At 40.7% G+C, this 16,532-nt stretch overlaps 1 protein-coding gene across 3 annotated transcripts in view; it reads left to right on the top strand.

Annotated features, from left to right (window-relative positions):
* The window catches only part of PARVB (parvin beta), a 60,330-nt gene extending 45,318 nt beyond the window's left edge, over nucleotides 1–15,012 (top strand). For all 3 annotated transcript variants that reach the window (XM_048964261.1, XM_048964257.1, XM_048964246.1), the window contains exons 10-13: nucleotides 1,118–1,186; nucleotides 3,487–3,588; nucleotides 6,810–6,882; nucleotides 12,015–15,012. In XM_048964261.1, coding sequence (XP_048820218.1) covers nucleotides 1,118–1,186; nucleotides 3,487–3,588; nucleotides 6,810–6,882; nucleotides 12,015–12,091 — 321 coding nt within the window. In that variant the 3' untranslated portion in view covers nucleotides 12,092–15,012. The remainder of the gene's footprint in view (nucleotides 1–1,117; nucleotides 1,187–3,486; nucleotides 3,589–6,809; nucleotides 6,883–12,014) is intronic.
* The last annotated feature ends 1,520 nt before the right edge of the window (nucleotides 15,013–16,532 follow it).

Here is a 16,532-nt window from a genome sequence, read left to right on the forward strand (position 1 = left end):
AGGTATCCAGAGAAATCTGGCAGTGAAAGAAAAGGATTTTAAAGTAATAAAAAGGATGTTTATTTCCAAAAGAGCTCTGCTTTAGAAGCAGGTGGTACCTTGATTGATCAGCTTCAGTAAGGTTCTTGTCTGGTTACTGTTGTTTATTGTTCCAGGCTTTTCTGTGTAGTGCTGATACAGGCATTGACAGTTTGCAGCCATATACATCATTTTCGACTGCCCCTAAGCTGCAAAAGATCAGTGCTGCATGTAGTTGTCTAACTATGTCAGCAGCTACTTCTTTATCTGATTCGAAGTGGTGGAGGTTAGAAAAAGCCACTCTGCGAAGTATTTGCAGTGATACAAATCATTCTCTCTGGACAGTTGTACATGCTTTTATACCCCAAGTGCTGTCCTCCAGCAAGGAGGGGATGAACCGAAGGGTAACAAGACCAGGTGGTGGCAAAAGTCTACTGGAAGTGTTTTATTAAAGCTAATAGAGTTAAGTTTGCTCTATCAGTGCTACAGAAGTGTTGCCTTCAACCATGTGTCTGTCCTTTTTGAAAGTGTTCTAAGCAGGCTATCAGATTTCTGCTTAGATATTTTAACTGGCTAAGCAGGATTTTGCATGTGTGAATAAAAATGCACAGTGCAGATTTTGGTTAAATCATGACTGCCATTTTAAGTGCACATCACTCCAGAAACAGAGGTGGGCACAGAGTTGTGTGCTGTTGGTCCCGTCTTAGCTGAGTGTTGCTGATGCCTTTCACTCAGTGGATATTCTTTAACAAACTGAAAAGACTGGTGGACAGTAAATGCACTTATTGCTGACCTCGTCTTCACAAAGAAACTGCAAAAGAACCAATGCCATCACAGCTTTTTCACACCGTGCTGAATTATGCTTTATGTACTGGGAAAGTTAACAAGTGTGTAATAGCACCACCTGGTGACTCCTGGTTTATGTTGCAACAAAAGTGATTATACTACTCAGTTGTTTTCATTTTTATGTACTTACTTACTTAAAAGCAAACAACAGAGTTGTGTTTATTAAGCTTAAAAATGTCTTAAAAGAGTATATTAACCCTTTAACATGGGCATCACCTATAGTTCTAACATTACTGGTTCTGGTGTTTTATAGTCTCTGATCACCTTTGTGAACAAACATTTGAATAAACTGAATTTGGAAGTAACGGAGTTAGAAACTCAGGTAAGTTTTTTGGTTTTTTTTTTTAATGTAGTCTAAAACTGGGTAAATGACAAATGTAGACCCTTATTCCATTAAACTGTGTTATTGATGTGCTCAAAGAGAAGCGCTTCTCTTTGAGCACATGAATTTATAGTATCTTTTAAATAGTAATGGCTTTTACTTTTTAAAAGTAATTCAGTGATGTTAGCTTCCTTTACTCTTATTTACATATGCTTCATACTGCTGGGGATTTGCATTTTAAAGTGAAATTCATGGGTATTCACTATGTCCATTTTAATGACTGTAGAATACCCTGGATTTCAGGGCAACTTGTCTCCTGGATCAAAGTGCTGTGCTGTAAAGCTGTTGCTATAGTTATGGATGGATGGCAGATTGTGTCTTACTGGCAGTGAGGGCTCCTAATGAGCTGGTGGGAGCTCTTAATAGCTGGCTGCCTGGGGCTCTCAGGAGGAGTCTGGCCTGCAGCATGCAGTTCATCACAGCGATATCAGTGCTAGCTTTGATCACATCCAAGAGGGACTGGAAACAATTTTGCTATTGCCACAAAGGCCTTTGTGTCCTCTTTATCCTGTGAGCACTTCTCAGCAGTGTGGATTAGCAACTCTGAGCTCATGTACTGCCTTGGCTTGACTGCTGTTGGTATCCAGGTTAGTTTCTTTAAAGCTCACTGAGGTAACTGTCTACCACCACAGTCAGCTCTGTGCTGAGCCCCCCCACCTGTAGCACTAAACTGGGTACAGAATATGCTTGGAAACATTAAGTAAGAGTGAATTTAAGTGTCAGTGGGGTAGTTCTAACTCTGGAGGTCAAACGAAGTGATTTTCAGGTTGACTTTTGGCTGAGTTTTAAAAGCAGAAACAAGTGTTCTTTTAGAGTTCATTGGGCTGTGGCAGGTTACCTTATTGCACTTGGGAAAAATAATAATAATAATAATAATAATAATAATAATAATAATAAAAATCATGACATCTAGGGAATTATTCCTGGAGTACTGGTAGCTGATTTGGATGACTTGGTTTAGTACCAGTCATTTGCTGATATTTTATATCTTTGCGGAAATAAATGGGTGATTTGATCTGCTCCGTCTCTAGAAATTGTTTCTTAATGTCTTGGAAGTATCCAGCAACTTACTTTTGAAAAGGTTAGAAGATGTCACATACGCTGTACCAGGATCACAAGAGAGAGTTCTGTTTGAAATATATAGCATCTGCCCCCCTCCACCAGCCAGTAGTCTTCCTGTTTGGTAGGAATACCGAACAGTACTGCTGAGAGCATTTATTATAGTAGTATTTATGGATACTGTGACGAGTCTATTTTGAGCTGGAACAAATTCTTTATGAAGTTAAGGTTCCTACCTGTGACAGTTTTTTTTAATTTGAAGTTCTGATTAGAGGCAGAGTGTTGAATATACATGACTTGAGAGGCGGGACTGCAGTTGGAATTATTATGTACTGTAGTACTTAGTACTGTAGAAATAGGACTGTGACTATTCAGTGTGAAATCATGTTTTCCAGGAAGGCTGGTTGTTTTGTTTGTTTGTTTGTTTTTTAAACTTTTAATCAAGAAAGCTCTGTTAAACACAGTAGTAAAGTTGGCAAGGCTCTTCAAGAAAATCAAAGGAGCAAAAGATCATTTTTAAAATGAGCTTTTAAATAAAATAATCACAACCGAGAACAAGCTTACGTACTTCTACCTCATCTCGAAGTATTCAGTAGCCTAATAAATGAGGATGTTGAGTTTGGCCTCTGCTTAGACAAACTCAATACTCAGCGCCCCTAAGGAGTGGCAGTTGTATGTAGCTACCAGCTAAATTGTTTCTAATCTCTACTGCCTGGAAATATTTACAGGATATAAGTGATTTAAACATTACTTGACAGATGCTCTTGAATGAATTAGTGTTATAGCTGATAGACTTGTTTTATTCAGGAAATGAAAGTAGAGGAAACAATGCTACCATATGTAGGGATAAAGCCTTGTATCATATATGTATATAGCAACACACTTCTAAGGAAAGTGTGATTGAGTTTGCTCAGCTGTGCTGATGATGCCAGTGGTATAGGTGAATCCAGGGAGCAGATGAAACAAAGCCCTAAGTGCTAATTGCACTTACCATCAACTTCTTGCTGTGCATGAAAAGAAAAGTCAGTGACTCCCAAACTGTCTTTAGCCTCTGTGCTAGCAAACAACAGTGGCAGAAATTAATGTACATCGTTTGGACCAAGCATTAATTGTTCCACTTGTTTGTGCTTATTTGAAAACAGATGCTTCCATTTAGAAATGTCACCAATATTTCTGTTTAGTTTGCAGATGGTGTTTATTTGGTTTTGCTCATGGGTCTCCTTGAGGATTATTTTGTTCCACTTCACAACTTCTACTTAACGCCTGAAAGTTTTGATCAAAAGGTGGGTAGAAATTCCAGATTGTATTGCTTTGTTTCCACATGATATTTTCCAGTCATTGTGTCCTTTCTCTTTGTGCCCAGTAAATACGTTCTTATCTTCAGGAGCTGTGGCAAAGGTATACTGGCTGTGGCACTTGATAGTTAATATGATCAAAAGTTGCTTGTGAAATTAACAGGTAAATTCCCCATAATTGAGCAAGAAAGCATCATTTGCCACATAAAACTCATGAATATTTAGAAGAGATAAACTGATAACATGATCAACAACTCTTTGTGCTGTGTAATACTTTGCATAATTAAAGTGATTTATTAATTTGCCATACAGCTTGAAGTCTTTTTGTGCTCAAGGATTCTTGATTGTGTTAAGTAGTAGAGCTTATGCCTGGCATTGCCTAGCATTTTCTATGTAAATAGACAAGAGAGGCAAAAGTTGAGAGATGGGAAGCTCTGCTTCATCTGCATCCCTGTACACTAGGATTGAGATAGAGTTTCTTCCCGAAGTCACAGAGTAAGTCAGCCCTAAAAACCAACCCCTCATCTCATTAGTGTCAGTTGCCTAATACCTAGTAGTCCTTTTTCTGTAATTTCTGTAATGGTTCTACAAATGAAATATCATTAATTGATATGTACTTGATATGCTTGATACAGTGGAGTAGAAAAGGTGGTACCCAGGGCATGATTTTTGGTTAACCTGGGGTTAAAAACTGTGTGTTGAAAGCTCACCGATAACAAGTTTTGTAGCTGTATAAAGCCAGGATGGCCAAGAGGCCTGATCCTGCCAGGGAGGGATCATGCAAAAAGTCACCAATCAGTTTCTTAGGACAGATGTGTGTTTTCATGTCCAGCTCCTGGAAGGGTCATTACCAATAGTGCTGACTTAAACTTGTGAGAGAATGTATTGGCTTGTCTTTTTTGGTGGTTTCCTTCTATCTAGTAAGGATTGAAAAAATGAGTATTGCGGAAGAAGAGTGGATTATTTGAAGTCTTAGATTGTTTCAACTTGTCTAATGTAGGCTGAACTGGAGCAAGAGGTGATTAGGTCAGGAAACACTGCAAAAAGATAGAGGATTGAAACAGCTCTGTAAGATGAAGGCTCGTTATATTTTGTATGACTTCAGTGCACACTTTAGTAACAGTAATGCTCCCTGAGAGAGAGCACTCACCACTGGTAGAACAACTCAGCTTTGCCTGAGTGGATCATCTCAATGTTGCAGGCGTAATTGGAAGTGTACCATGTGAGCATTGTTGCAGTCTCAGCCTAATGTGCTGAGAATGCCAGTTCTGTAAGTTACACGGGGCTTGTTGACAGCCTTTGTAGCTAACTGGTTGTTTGGGAGCTTAAAGGGGTTCCTTGAAGGAAGGAAACCAGGCTCTGGCAAGAGAGCTTGTTTAGGTGTTGAGTTTCTAGATAGCAGAGGAGTTAAATAATTCTGAATGTTCTATAATGTACAGGAACTCAGAGCAGTGGGAAAATGTTGTTATATTACCTTCTAAACAATTTTGCTTTTATATCTTTCTCTTGCTTTTTTTATTACAGTAGCTTGAGTTTTTCCCCTTTCTAGAAATGCCAAATGCTGAGTCATAGTGCTTGTTCAGTCAAGATTTTGTTGCTAATGGTTTAAATTAGTGTTATCCATTATTCCTGAGGTAACATTTTATTTCTGTGCTTTGCTTTGAGGAAAGAGGAATTGTAACTCAAAGTGCACGAGGTAAACTGTCTTTTGGGCAGGGAAAAAAATATTTTCATTTGGAAAATGATCGGCTGTGTCACAATGAATGAGGGGAAATTGGAGCAGGTAAAAAGATTAATAAAGCCGTGAGCAATAAATGCCAGTGGAAGGGGCCTTTCATCCTTGTTGCAGGGGAGCTTTGTATGCAGAACTCCCTGATTTCCAAGATGAGTAGCTTTAATTAAATATCTCCTTTTTGCTGTGCATCCCTGAAACTGTCACTTGCAGGGATAGAACTGCACAGAATTCATAATCCAAATTACTTTGTTTATGGCAGAGAGAGCTGCTGTGCAGATCTCTTTAAACTATGATGTTAACTTCTCAATGAGTATCTTCTTTTAATCTTGCCTCTTTCTTGTATTTTTACTTCTTGTCTGCTTTCTTTTCTGTGACTTTATGTTCGTGTGTGGTCCTTGGAGGCTTTCTCAAAGAGCTGTCTGCCTTTCTGCACAGCTGTGCCTAGCTTATTTTGCAACATCAGTCTGCTCAGGAACTGCCACCACAAAGCATTTCATTTACCTTTATTCGAAAAATCTTACTTGAATTTTATCACTTTCCAAGTAGAAGAAAGTAAAGCACCAAGATGCCTTGTTCCTTGATGATGTGATGCTGGTGTTACTTGGAATACAGCTGATAATAATGCAGAAAAGTCTGTTAATCAGAAATATTTCATTTAGTGTCCTTATTTCTCACACACCTGTGTGTATTTTGTCATCTTCTTATGTCACTTCTGTTACATTCCTTTTGCCAGGATGGCAACTCATCTCTTGCCTTGTAGTTGGAAATACTGACCTTGGGTATGAGCAGGAGGAGCTCCACAAAACACAGCTTTGTTCCAGTTGTTACTGGGAGCTCCCTGGTCACTGCTATAAAGACTGAGATCAGAGCTTAATGGACTTTACTGATTCCTGGGGTACCTGGCTGTACAGTCAATAAGTATACAGAGGTTAGGCTTGGTAAGATTATCACAGTGGAAAGATGATCAAAATAAATGAAAACCCTCACCAGTGTTGTAGGCTTGCAGTAAACTCCACAAAGAGCAATCTCCAGAGAGAGATCCTTCCTCAGTGACAGTCAGCACTTCAATAGGATCTAGGAGAGGTGAAGCCACACTCCATCCCTTCCTGGTAGCACAGATGAATTGCCTCCACCTGTGTTCCTGCAGCTGACTCATTGCTTGCCTCAGGTGGTCAATCAGAGATTCAGGCCGTGATCAACAGTTCCCATACACTAGTCATCTTTTTATATTTGGAATTCTGAAATTCCTGTATATAAAAAAGTCAATATTTGACCTATGATGACACAAGCTTTCTTCTCTTAGTCCCTCACGAGTACTTTCTGTCATGTCCAAACTTGTAGATGTGTTTTACTGATTTAAATAGGATTATCATTTTATATATCAAATAGAGTAGAGAGACATCTTTTAAAAATTTGTTTAAAGGTTTTATAATGCCTGTGTAACTTCAGGATTCTAAATAATTCTTTTTTTCAGGTCCACAATGTTTCCTTTGCTTTTGAGCTGATGCAAGATGGAGGACTCAAGAAACCAAAAGCTCGTCCTGAAGGTAAGGGCATGACACATGTCTTTGAACTACATATGGAGACATAAATGTCAGGTGCATTTCAAGTGCAACTCCATTCGAGACAACAGAGTAGTATTAAAAAGTGGAGCTGTAATGTGCATCTTAACAATTTTCTAAAAGATTAATTGTCTAGGATATATGCTAACCTGTGTTTCTTATCTGGAATAGGTTTACTGAAATTTGCATGTCAAGTTTTAGGGAAAGTTTCAGGAGCTATGCAGTGCTATGTTATACATTTGACTGGTATTCTTGATCACAGTCCAAGCAGGAGCTTTTCATGGTCTAATTCTCATAGTTATTACAGTTAGTTTGTATTCTTGGGGTCAGATAACTGAAAGGCTTTTCTCCTTTTGGTGATCTGGTAACAAACTCTTCTTGATTTATGCAGTGCTGTCTTGGGCTCTGCTTGTCACTGTAGTTCCATCAAATCCTCTGTAGGATCAGCATCTTGACAGTACAGCCATGTAATACGTATTTCTTAGAGCAAGAATTTATTTTGTCATAGACTCCAGCAGTCTTTAGAAAGTGAGTATAGTATTCTCTGTTAATGCCAAAGTGATCTATTACTCTTCCCTAAATAGGCTGGAAAACGTGTTAGGTGAATTCATGCCCTTTTGTTGGAATTGTATTATGAATGCCTCTTAAATTAGTTTTAGCCCATGTTTTCTGTGGTGCTTTCATGAAAGAGGTGGTTTGATGTTTTAGTGTTCCTTTGTACCAGTGATATACAAAAAGAGGAGCATACAGAACTCCTGCTCTATGTTCTTCCAGCCCAATTCAATAGGTTGAAGCAGAACTTGATGCTGAGTTATTGCAGCAAAACTGTGTTTTACTGGATTAATTTTTTAGCCTCAAAAGGAGTTGTTATGGGAAGTGAAAGTTTTAAAATGATGGAATATTTTAAATATTTACATGATTGACAGCCACTTCCAGTTAACACTTCATTAGTTATTGTTGGGCATGTTATGACTGTGTATGCTTCATCTTAAAATACGAAACATGGTGCTGAGGATATGCTTACTTCTGGGAATGCCTTCAAGACATCAGTAAGGAACACTGTAATAACCCACACAGGGAGGATGCATCTTAGAATATCATACTTTTTAAGGTAACAAACAAAGGCATAACAAGGTCCGGAAGATAGGAAAAAGTCAAAATAGAATTACAGTGATCTTTTGTAACAGTGAAGGTAATTAACCATCAGTCTGTATTGTCAAGGGATATAGATGGAATTTCTACCACTGGAAGATTTGAAAAGAAAAACAGAAGTCAAATGTTAACATTGTATTTTAAGTTCAGCCATCACTTAGTTAGTAAGATCAGGGCAAGATTTCAAAGGTCAGATTCACAGAGTCATATAATAGCTGGAAGATACCTCTGGAGGTCTGTCACCAGTGCCCAAGCAGGGTCAGCTAGAAACAGATATCTGGGGCCACATCCAAGCAGCTTCTAAAGATCTCCAAGGGGGAAATTGCACAGGCTTGGGCAGCTTGTGCTACTGCTTCATCTCTCACACAACAAAAATTAAAAAAAAAGAAAAAAGAAAAAAGTATATTTCCTGATGTTTAGAAAGAATCTCCTGTGTTTCAGTTTGTACCCATATGCCTGTTGCCCAGTGCCATGACTGGCATGGCACTGGGCACCACTGAAAAGAGCCTAGCTCTGTCCTCTTGCACCCTTCAGGCATTTGTACACGTTGATAGGATCTGCCCAGGCCTTCTCTTCTCTGGGCTGAACAGTCAAAGCTTTCTTTCCTCATGTAACAGATGCTCCTGTCCCGTAACCATCTTTGTGGCCATTTGTTGGCCTCTTTCTAATAAGTCCCTGTCTTTCTTGTGCTGGAAAGCCCAGAACTGTACACATCACTCCAGGTGAGGTTTCAGAGAGAGGAAGAGTCACCTCCCTTAACTTTCAATCAGTGATGCCCTCATTTCAGCCCAGGATACCATGATCCTTCCTTGCTGTAAGGACGTACCCTGAGGACTGTGTTGTACTTGAGTTCAAATAATGTAACCACAGTCTTTTCTTCTGACTCTAAATCCACATAACGTTGCACTGCCAAATAAAAGAGCTGGGTCCACTCCCTCTTTTAGCAATAAAAACCCTTGCATACCTCTGATTCCTCGAGATTATCAACACAGGTGATCAGCAGCAGTCACTGTAGCTCACAGTGCTTCTGGAGATTAGAGTGAGTCAGCCTGAAATGCCTCCAGCAATACAGTGAGGGCAGGTGGCTGGTGTCTGTCCAGCACGGTGCTGCTGGTTTGGGTCTCTTCCAGCCCTGCCTGTGTCATAGCCTGATCCTTAGCTCTTGCTTCTGCTCTTTCCTGCTGCCACTTGCTGTCAGCACATCTTAGGATGTGCCACGTTTACACAAATGCAGAATACAAATTCATAAATGATACAGGTGAAGTAATACAAGAAAATTCTGAGAGGCTACTGAAAATCCCAGATGAAATGTGGAGGATCACAGAATCACAGAATCACCCGGGTTGGAAGGGATCCCAAGGATCATGTAGTTCCAACCCCCCTGCCTAGCAGGGCCACCAAACATACACATTCAGATCAGGTTGCCCAGGACCCCGTCCAACCTGGCCTTGAACACGTCCAAGGACGGGGCATCCACAACCTCCCTGGGCAGCCCGTTCCAGGGCCTAACCACTCTCCTAGTAAAGAACTTCCCCCTAACATCCAACCTAAATCTTCCCTCCTTCAACTTAAAACCATTTCCCCTAGTCCTGCTGTTGTCAGCCCTTTTGAAGAGTTTACTCCCCTCCTGGGTGTAGGTTCCCTTCAGGTATTGATAGGCTGCAATGAGGTCACCCCGCAGCCTTCTCTTCTCCAGGCTGAACAAGCCCAACTCCCTCAGCCTGTCCTCATAGGGGAGGTGCTCCAGCCCCCTGATCATCTTAGTCGCCCTCCTCTGGACCCTTTCCAAAATCTCTATGTCTTTCTTGTACTGAGGGCTCCACACCTGGACACAGTACTCCAGGTGGGGCCTCACAAGAGCCGAGTAGAGAGGGACAATCACCTCCCTGTCCCTGCTGACCACCCCTCTCCTGATGGAGCCCAGGATCCCATTTGCCTTTCGAGCTGCCAGAGCGCACTGCTGGCTCATATTCAGTCGCTCGTCCATCAGGACCCCCAGGTCCTTCTCTGCCGAGCTGCTCTCAAGGACCACTCCTCCCAGCCTGTACAGGTGCCTGGGGTTCTTCCGGCCCAAATGCAAAACCCTGCACTTTGCCGTGTTGAACCTCATCAGGTTCACCCGAGCCCAGCTTTCCAGCCTGTCGAGGTCCCTCTGAATGGCATCCCTTCCTTCCACCGTATCAACCGCACCACTCAGCTTGGTGTCGTCAGCAAACTTGCTGAGGGTGCACTCAATTCCCTCATCGATGTCATTAATAAAGATGTTAAAGAGGATATAAGATTGTTATCCAGTTTAGGTGGGAATGTAGGGTGGGGAGGTCCTGGCAATGATTCTTCAAAACAAGCAGTAGCTGTTTCCCCTGGACCTCATGTTAATTGTACTTGACCTGTTAACTGTTTGCAGTCTTTCTAATTCCTTGTGTGATTTAAAAAAAAAATCTCTTCTTGCTTCCTTCTCCTTCCATAAATACTGTTTCCTGTGTATCTTTTGCTTCTTCCACTATTCCTGCTTTGCATATTTTACCCAACCTTTATTTTCACCTCTTCAGCCTTCGCTATCATGCCTGGATTACTTGTGGCATTTCCTGGCATTTTATTAACATAATAGGATGGGAGGTGCTGGTGGAAAAGCTTTTTTATTGGAATTGTTTTGTTCCCTGGTCTAGCATGGTAAGAAGGATATTAAGTAATAGAAAGCTTAGAGTCTGCAAAAAGAATTTAAGATTTATTTGTGGAGCATATCACTGCTGAGTTGTGGGTATCATAAAATCATTTGAGTTGGAAGGGACCCTTAAAGGTCATCTAGTCCAACTCCCTTGAAATGAACAGGGCCAGCTAGATCAGGTTGCTGAGAGCGCCATCTAGCCTGACCTTGAATGTCTGCAAGGGCCGGGCACCCATCATCTCTCTGGGCAACCTGTTCCAGTGCCTCACCACTCTTATTCTTCCTTACATATCCAGTCTAAATCTCCCCTCTTTTAGTTTGAAACTATTTCCTCTTGTCCCATCGCAACAGACCCTGATAAGGAGTCTGTCCCCTTCTGTCTTATAGGCCCCTTTAGATACTGAAAGGCTACTATCAGATCTCCTTGGAGCTTTCTGTTCTCCAGACTGAACAGCCCCATTTCCCTCAGCCTGTCCTCATAGGAAAGGTGTTCCATCCTTTGCATCATTTCTGTGGCTTGCTTCTAGATGAGCTCCAACAGGTCCATGTCTCTCCTGTACTGAGGACTCCACATCTGCAGTACTCCAGGTGAGGTCTCACCAGCACAGTGTAGGGGGGCAGAATCACCTCCCTTGACCTGCTGGCCACACTTCTTTTGATGCAGCCCAGGATACGGTTGGCTTTCTGGACTGTGAGGGCACACTGCTGGCTCATGCCCAGCTTGCCATCCACCAGTACTCCCAAAGTCCTTTTTGGCAGGTCTGTATTTTATCCTTATACCCTCCCACTTGTACTGATAGTGGAGGTTGCCATGACCCAGGTGCAAGACTTTGCACTTGACTTTGTTTGAACCTAATGAGGTTCACCTGGGTCCACTGCTCAAGCCTGTCTAGAGTGTGTGAGGTTCAGGATCTTATATGATGTACGTGGGTATTTGTTTGCTTCTTCTATGGCTAGTAATGTAGGTGGAAACTCAGACAGCCCAATAGGAGGGATGTTGCCAGAACGTAGCATTTCCCACATCTCAGACAGAAGTAGGCTTTATCTGTAACTAATCAGATTAGAGGGAGGAGAAGGGAATTATCTTTCTTCTGTTTCCCAGGGATGTTAGCTGTTACTGTAGTGCTGTGAAGGCGTTTTGAAATGCATCTTGTATGATACTTAAATAGCTTGGTTTGTGGTGATTGGAACTTTTCTGTTGCAGTTCCTACAGGCTCGGAGTTGTGAAGATTTGTATTCCTTTGAGGGCAAATGGTGTAGAACAAAATGCAAATTAAGGATTTTTCCTTTTCTTCCACAGATGTTGTCAACTTGGACCTGAAGTCTACCCTGAGGGTTCTATACAATCTATTCACAAAGTACAAGAATGTGGAGTGATCCTGGAAGCTGCTGAGATCCTCATCCTACCAGTCTTCTTAGGCAAAAAATCCAATGAAAACACCCTCTGCACATTCCCTTTGTGCCTTATGCTATACTTACTGCATTCTTTCCAAAATTGCTATGATCTCTGTAGCTGTTTGTATGACAGTTCCACTAAAAGTTATGCATGTGTAATCTCTAGGTCACTTAAAAATGTGTAGATATTTTATACTTCTACCAGGAGATATTCTTGAATCTGTTTGCTATGATCAAGAAATATTCTCTTGATAAAGGAAATATACCACTAACTATTTTAATTAGCAGGGAAAACTTGAGACTTTACTCATGATTGTGGACTCTGATTCTATAATAACCTTTCTTTCACTTGATGATTTTCCAGACTTACCCATTAGCATTAGAAACCATTAACCATTAGAAAATCAGCATTGAAATTTATTGGGAAGCTGTGCCTTTTTTATTAAATAAAGTTTAATATGTTCTATTGAGTGAATGAGGTTAAGGTTAATTACAGACAATATCTAAGCTTCGGTTTTTGTGTTAACCTCCTACTACTCTGTTATTTCCATTCAGTGTTTACACAGAATAAGACTTGCAATGGCATAACCATCTAGTCTTTTGAGGTCTCTTTTTATTTCATCTCCTTTCTAGGAGAAATATGTTTGCTGGAACCATTGTCATCCTTTAGGTATGCAGTTTCAATCAGGTCAGTCATCAGGAGCTTGTCAAATATGCCCAGGTTGGATTAATGTTTTCTGTCCCGGTCCTTTCTGAGATGTGTGTGGAGACTAACAAGCTTAACAGTTCAAAGGCTGTCACTTCATTTCATGTAACTGAGATAAGGGGTTGGATTCCTCTTGAAATTGCTGGCACCGGTACAGTTTTGGGGGTCAAGCATTTATAAACAGTTTTAAAGTATTTTCTTTCCTGAAGATTAAAAGTGAAATTTTGTGTAAATAAGAGCTTACCTCGTTGATTACCCTGGCTTCTACTAAAGGCAAAGTGTACTTAGTGCAAGCCAGTGGTTAACTCTCAAAGTTGAAGCTTTGCAATGATGTTTAGTTGTGCTTCAAGCTGATTTCAGGTCATCCAGTGTCATCCCAAGAACTTTAGTAGAAATTTTACAATAGACTTTTTCTCCTTTACTTCTTAAACATTTTTTAATCTCAGGAAGAAGGCAAATGGGCTTCTGCTTCTTCATTTCTTATTTTGGGATTCTGAATTCTAGTAATGAATTACTAATGCCACCTCCCCTCATGCCTCCAGAATAAAAGTGAAAGGAAGCTTCTCTGTTTTTCCATGAAAAATTCAGGTCCATGTATTCTGTAGGATTCTTTGGGAGTCATTGTTTGTACTTAAGGAGCAACAGACCTCTTGCTGTTTATAATAACAGTGCCTAGTACTATAGGACTTGAATTTCTGATGAGACCATTGGACTCTACCATGGTGCTGGCAGTTATTGCAGAGGGAACTTGTAGAAGCACTGAGACCAGGTGGGTCAGCTCTCCTGGCAAGTTAATTCAATTGATCTAACTTTTGTGCTATGAAATAGGCTGGAAGATGATTGAACTGAAATGTCTCACAAACTTTCTGTTTAACGTAATGCATGTGTGGGAAATGAGTCTGTAGAAGAGCCATCATTCCACTCACCCCTGGATGTGGAAATGCCAGTGCTATCTTTATTATCTGAGATGTTGGGAAAGACCTCCAGAGAATCTAGTCATGAAATTACTGGCTATATTAATATAAAAAACAAGCAGAAAATAAGAAGAGGAGGTGGATGAGAGCAGTTTTGGTTTGAGAGAAGAAAAGGCTATTTCTGAGATGGGAATTTACTACATCTGATATCTTAATTGCCTGTGAGCAGATGTGGACACAACAAATTTGAAGAGTCTCTGTCTTTTTCAGTTAGGTGTTTCTAGTTACTCTGCAGAAACTTGAATCCCTCCTTTGCAATCTGAGGCATGGGTCTCTTTTAGCATTTCTTATGTTAACATCCCAGCTGGTCAAAACAGGATTGAAACATTGGGCAGTGTCATATCCTGTGGGTTTAGTTATCTTTCTTCAAGATGGTACATGTTGCACAGGGAAAATGCATTTTTCATTCCTTAGCTCATTGTTGTATAACCAGGTCACTCTTCCTGAGAACGTTGTCTTTACTGTTGACCAAAGAGGGAGAGGGAATGGACCTTAACTGAACTGGAGCTTAGTTGCAAGCAGAACAGTTTACAGGAAAAGCAGTGGAGGCAAAGCCTTCTCTAAGCACGTGTTTTTGTCATGACTTTGTTACGAGATACTTACTCTCAAAAAGAGAAGTCAGTGTTTAGAATGTTATTCACAAACTCTTTGCTCTACTGGAGTTTTAGATATGTTCCCCTGGGTACCAGTGGGGTAGATTTGAACCCTGTTGAGTTCACCTGGAATGCTGAATGCTCTGCAGTACTGAAGTTTCCACATTTTTAAATACTGTCTGTCTTTTCCAGTTCATACAACTTGCCTTTTAGGTGTGTCTGCTTGACGTATTGAGATGCAGTGAGCTGTATTACAACAGAAGAAGCCCAGATGTTCCTTGGCTGCGTCCTATTTCTCTAGATAAAAAAGCAGCAAAGCAGATTTTATTTTTTTGGTCAGTTAAAACTTATGGGCCTTCTCACGCCTCCTTCTCATACCCCAGTGCTTTCAGTATTAATGTATTTTTTTAAGAATCTTTTTTACAGTTTTTAACAGTGTTTACTCTTGATATCTTACTAAAAACTAGTCTTGCAAGTAAAATTCTGGACTTGTCATTTGTGACAAGAGTTGTGTACTGTAAGCAAGTTCCAATGCAATGCTATGTTTGCTAAAGATAACAGCAGAAGTGTTGTGCATGGTTTTGTGACTGTTGTACTATTTATTCAAATAAATAAATGATGATCCCATGATTTTCCACATCTCTTTTTTTTTCTATTTTTTTTTCCTGCTAAGCAGACAAATCAGTGGGAAGAACCTTTGAAAGATAATGGGCTTCAGCTATCTTCTTTATCAAGAGTCCTAGATACGTGTGACCCATGTAGACGTAGCAAAGCAGTGGTCTCAGTGTGGCCTTGGTGATGTGATTTTACAGTTAGATACAAACGTGTCTGACTCATTCATCAGCAGCATTTTTGTTACTGCCCTGCTTGATCATGTTGTTCATCTTCTCCCTTCCACGAGAGATAACTGAATTATGCTGTCTGATACTTTTAAAAGTCTCAGGGCCGAGTTCTTCCACAGCTGAGTAGGAGGGAAACCAGGCATGATGGAACTGGAATTCTGTATGTCTCTGCAGAGCACCTGGGAAGCCAGGAGCCCGACAAAGTATGGAATGACCCTGGAAATCCATATATTTGCTCCAGTGTGAAGGGGACAAAGAGCATCTCTTCTATAAAGCAAAGCCAGGGAAAGCAGGAAAATATATGATCAGAACTTGTTATGGGTGGGAGTACCACCAATTCCATGAATTGTTCTTCAGTGGCTATTTTTATAAGAAGTCTAGGTGCGTGTGGTTGTGTGCATGACACATGCTTTGGGAATGGATGGAAACACTCATGGGGCAAGATGCAACTCTGGCACTGAATTTACTAGTGCAGTTCCGCAGAAGACTGGATGCTTCATGCACTGCTGATATTTTGGAAGAAAAATATGCCCATCCACTGTTCAAGACTGTTCTTTGCCCTGTCTTGCACTGCATTGTGTCTGAGACTTTTAAGAAAGAAACATGAGTTGCTAGATGAAGCACGGAAAGGCCTAATAACTACAGATAAATTCCCCAAATTTTAGTTGTTCCTACTCGCTCTGCCTGCTGATAAGAAACTGGATTTCAGAAGTGCAGCATTTCCAGCTGTCCTTTTTTTGGATTTTACTCCCTACATTTCTAGGCTGTGGCATGCACTCCTGTGTAGGTTAGAATGTACTCTTGGTCTTTTCTGAATTGATATAATGTGCTTTTTTTCTGCTTAGAGAGTATGCTAAGTTTGTACTTCGACCCCTAGATGAAAGTTTTGGAGTTAATTTCTCAGTTACTAAGAATTCATAGCACCTGGAAGTCTGTTTTCATCTCACTTTCCTTTACCCTATTTAGCTCATGCTGAACTATTAGTTCTCATCTATAGTGTGGAGCTAAACACAGAAGTCAGTCCCTTAATAGTGTTAAAACAGACTGGCTTAATTAGTGTGGCTGTCTCCTGTCTTGTTCTGGGATTTCATGGAGGACTGCAGAGCTGTTGCTTTTTTATTCTGGAAGACTTAACAACTGTAAGCGATACCTGAAGGCGATGTCCAGGGAAAGTGATGGCTGTGGAAAGCTTTCTCTCTTTAATCTGTGGTAAAAAAAGGGGAGGCAGAGTATCAGATCTGCCTAGCAGAGGTAACTCTTGTATCAGATGAGCATCTAGGGCACTGGTGTGACTAATTAGCTGTCCAA

Source organism: Lagopus muta, chromosome 1 (assembly GCF_023343835.1).
Source record: "Lagopus muta isolate bLagMut1 chromosome 1, bLagMut1 primary, whole genome shotgun sequence".
NCBI classification, from domain to species: domain Eukaryota; kingdom Metazoa; phylum Chordata; class Aves; order Galliformes; family Phasianidae; genus Lagopus; species Lagopus muta.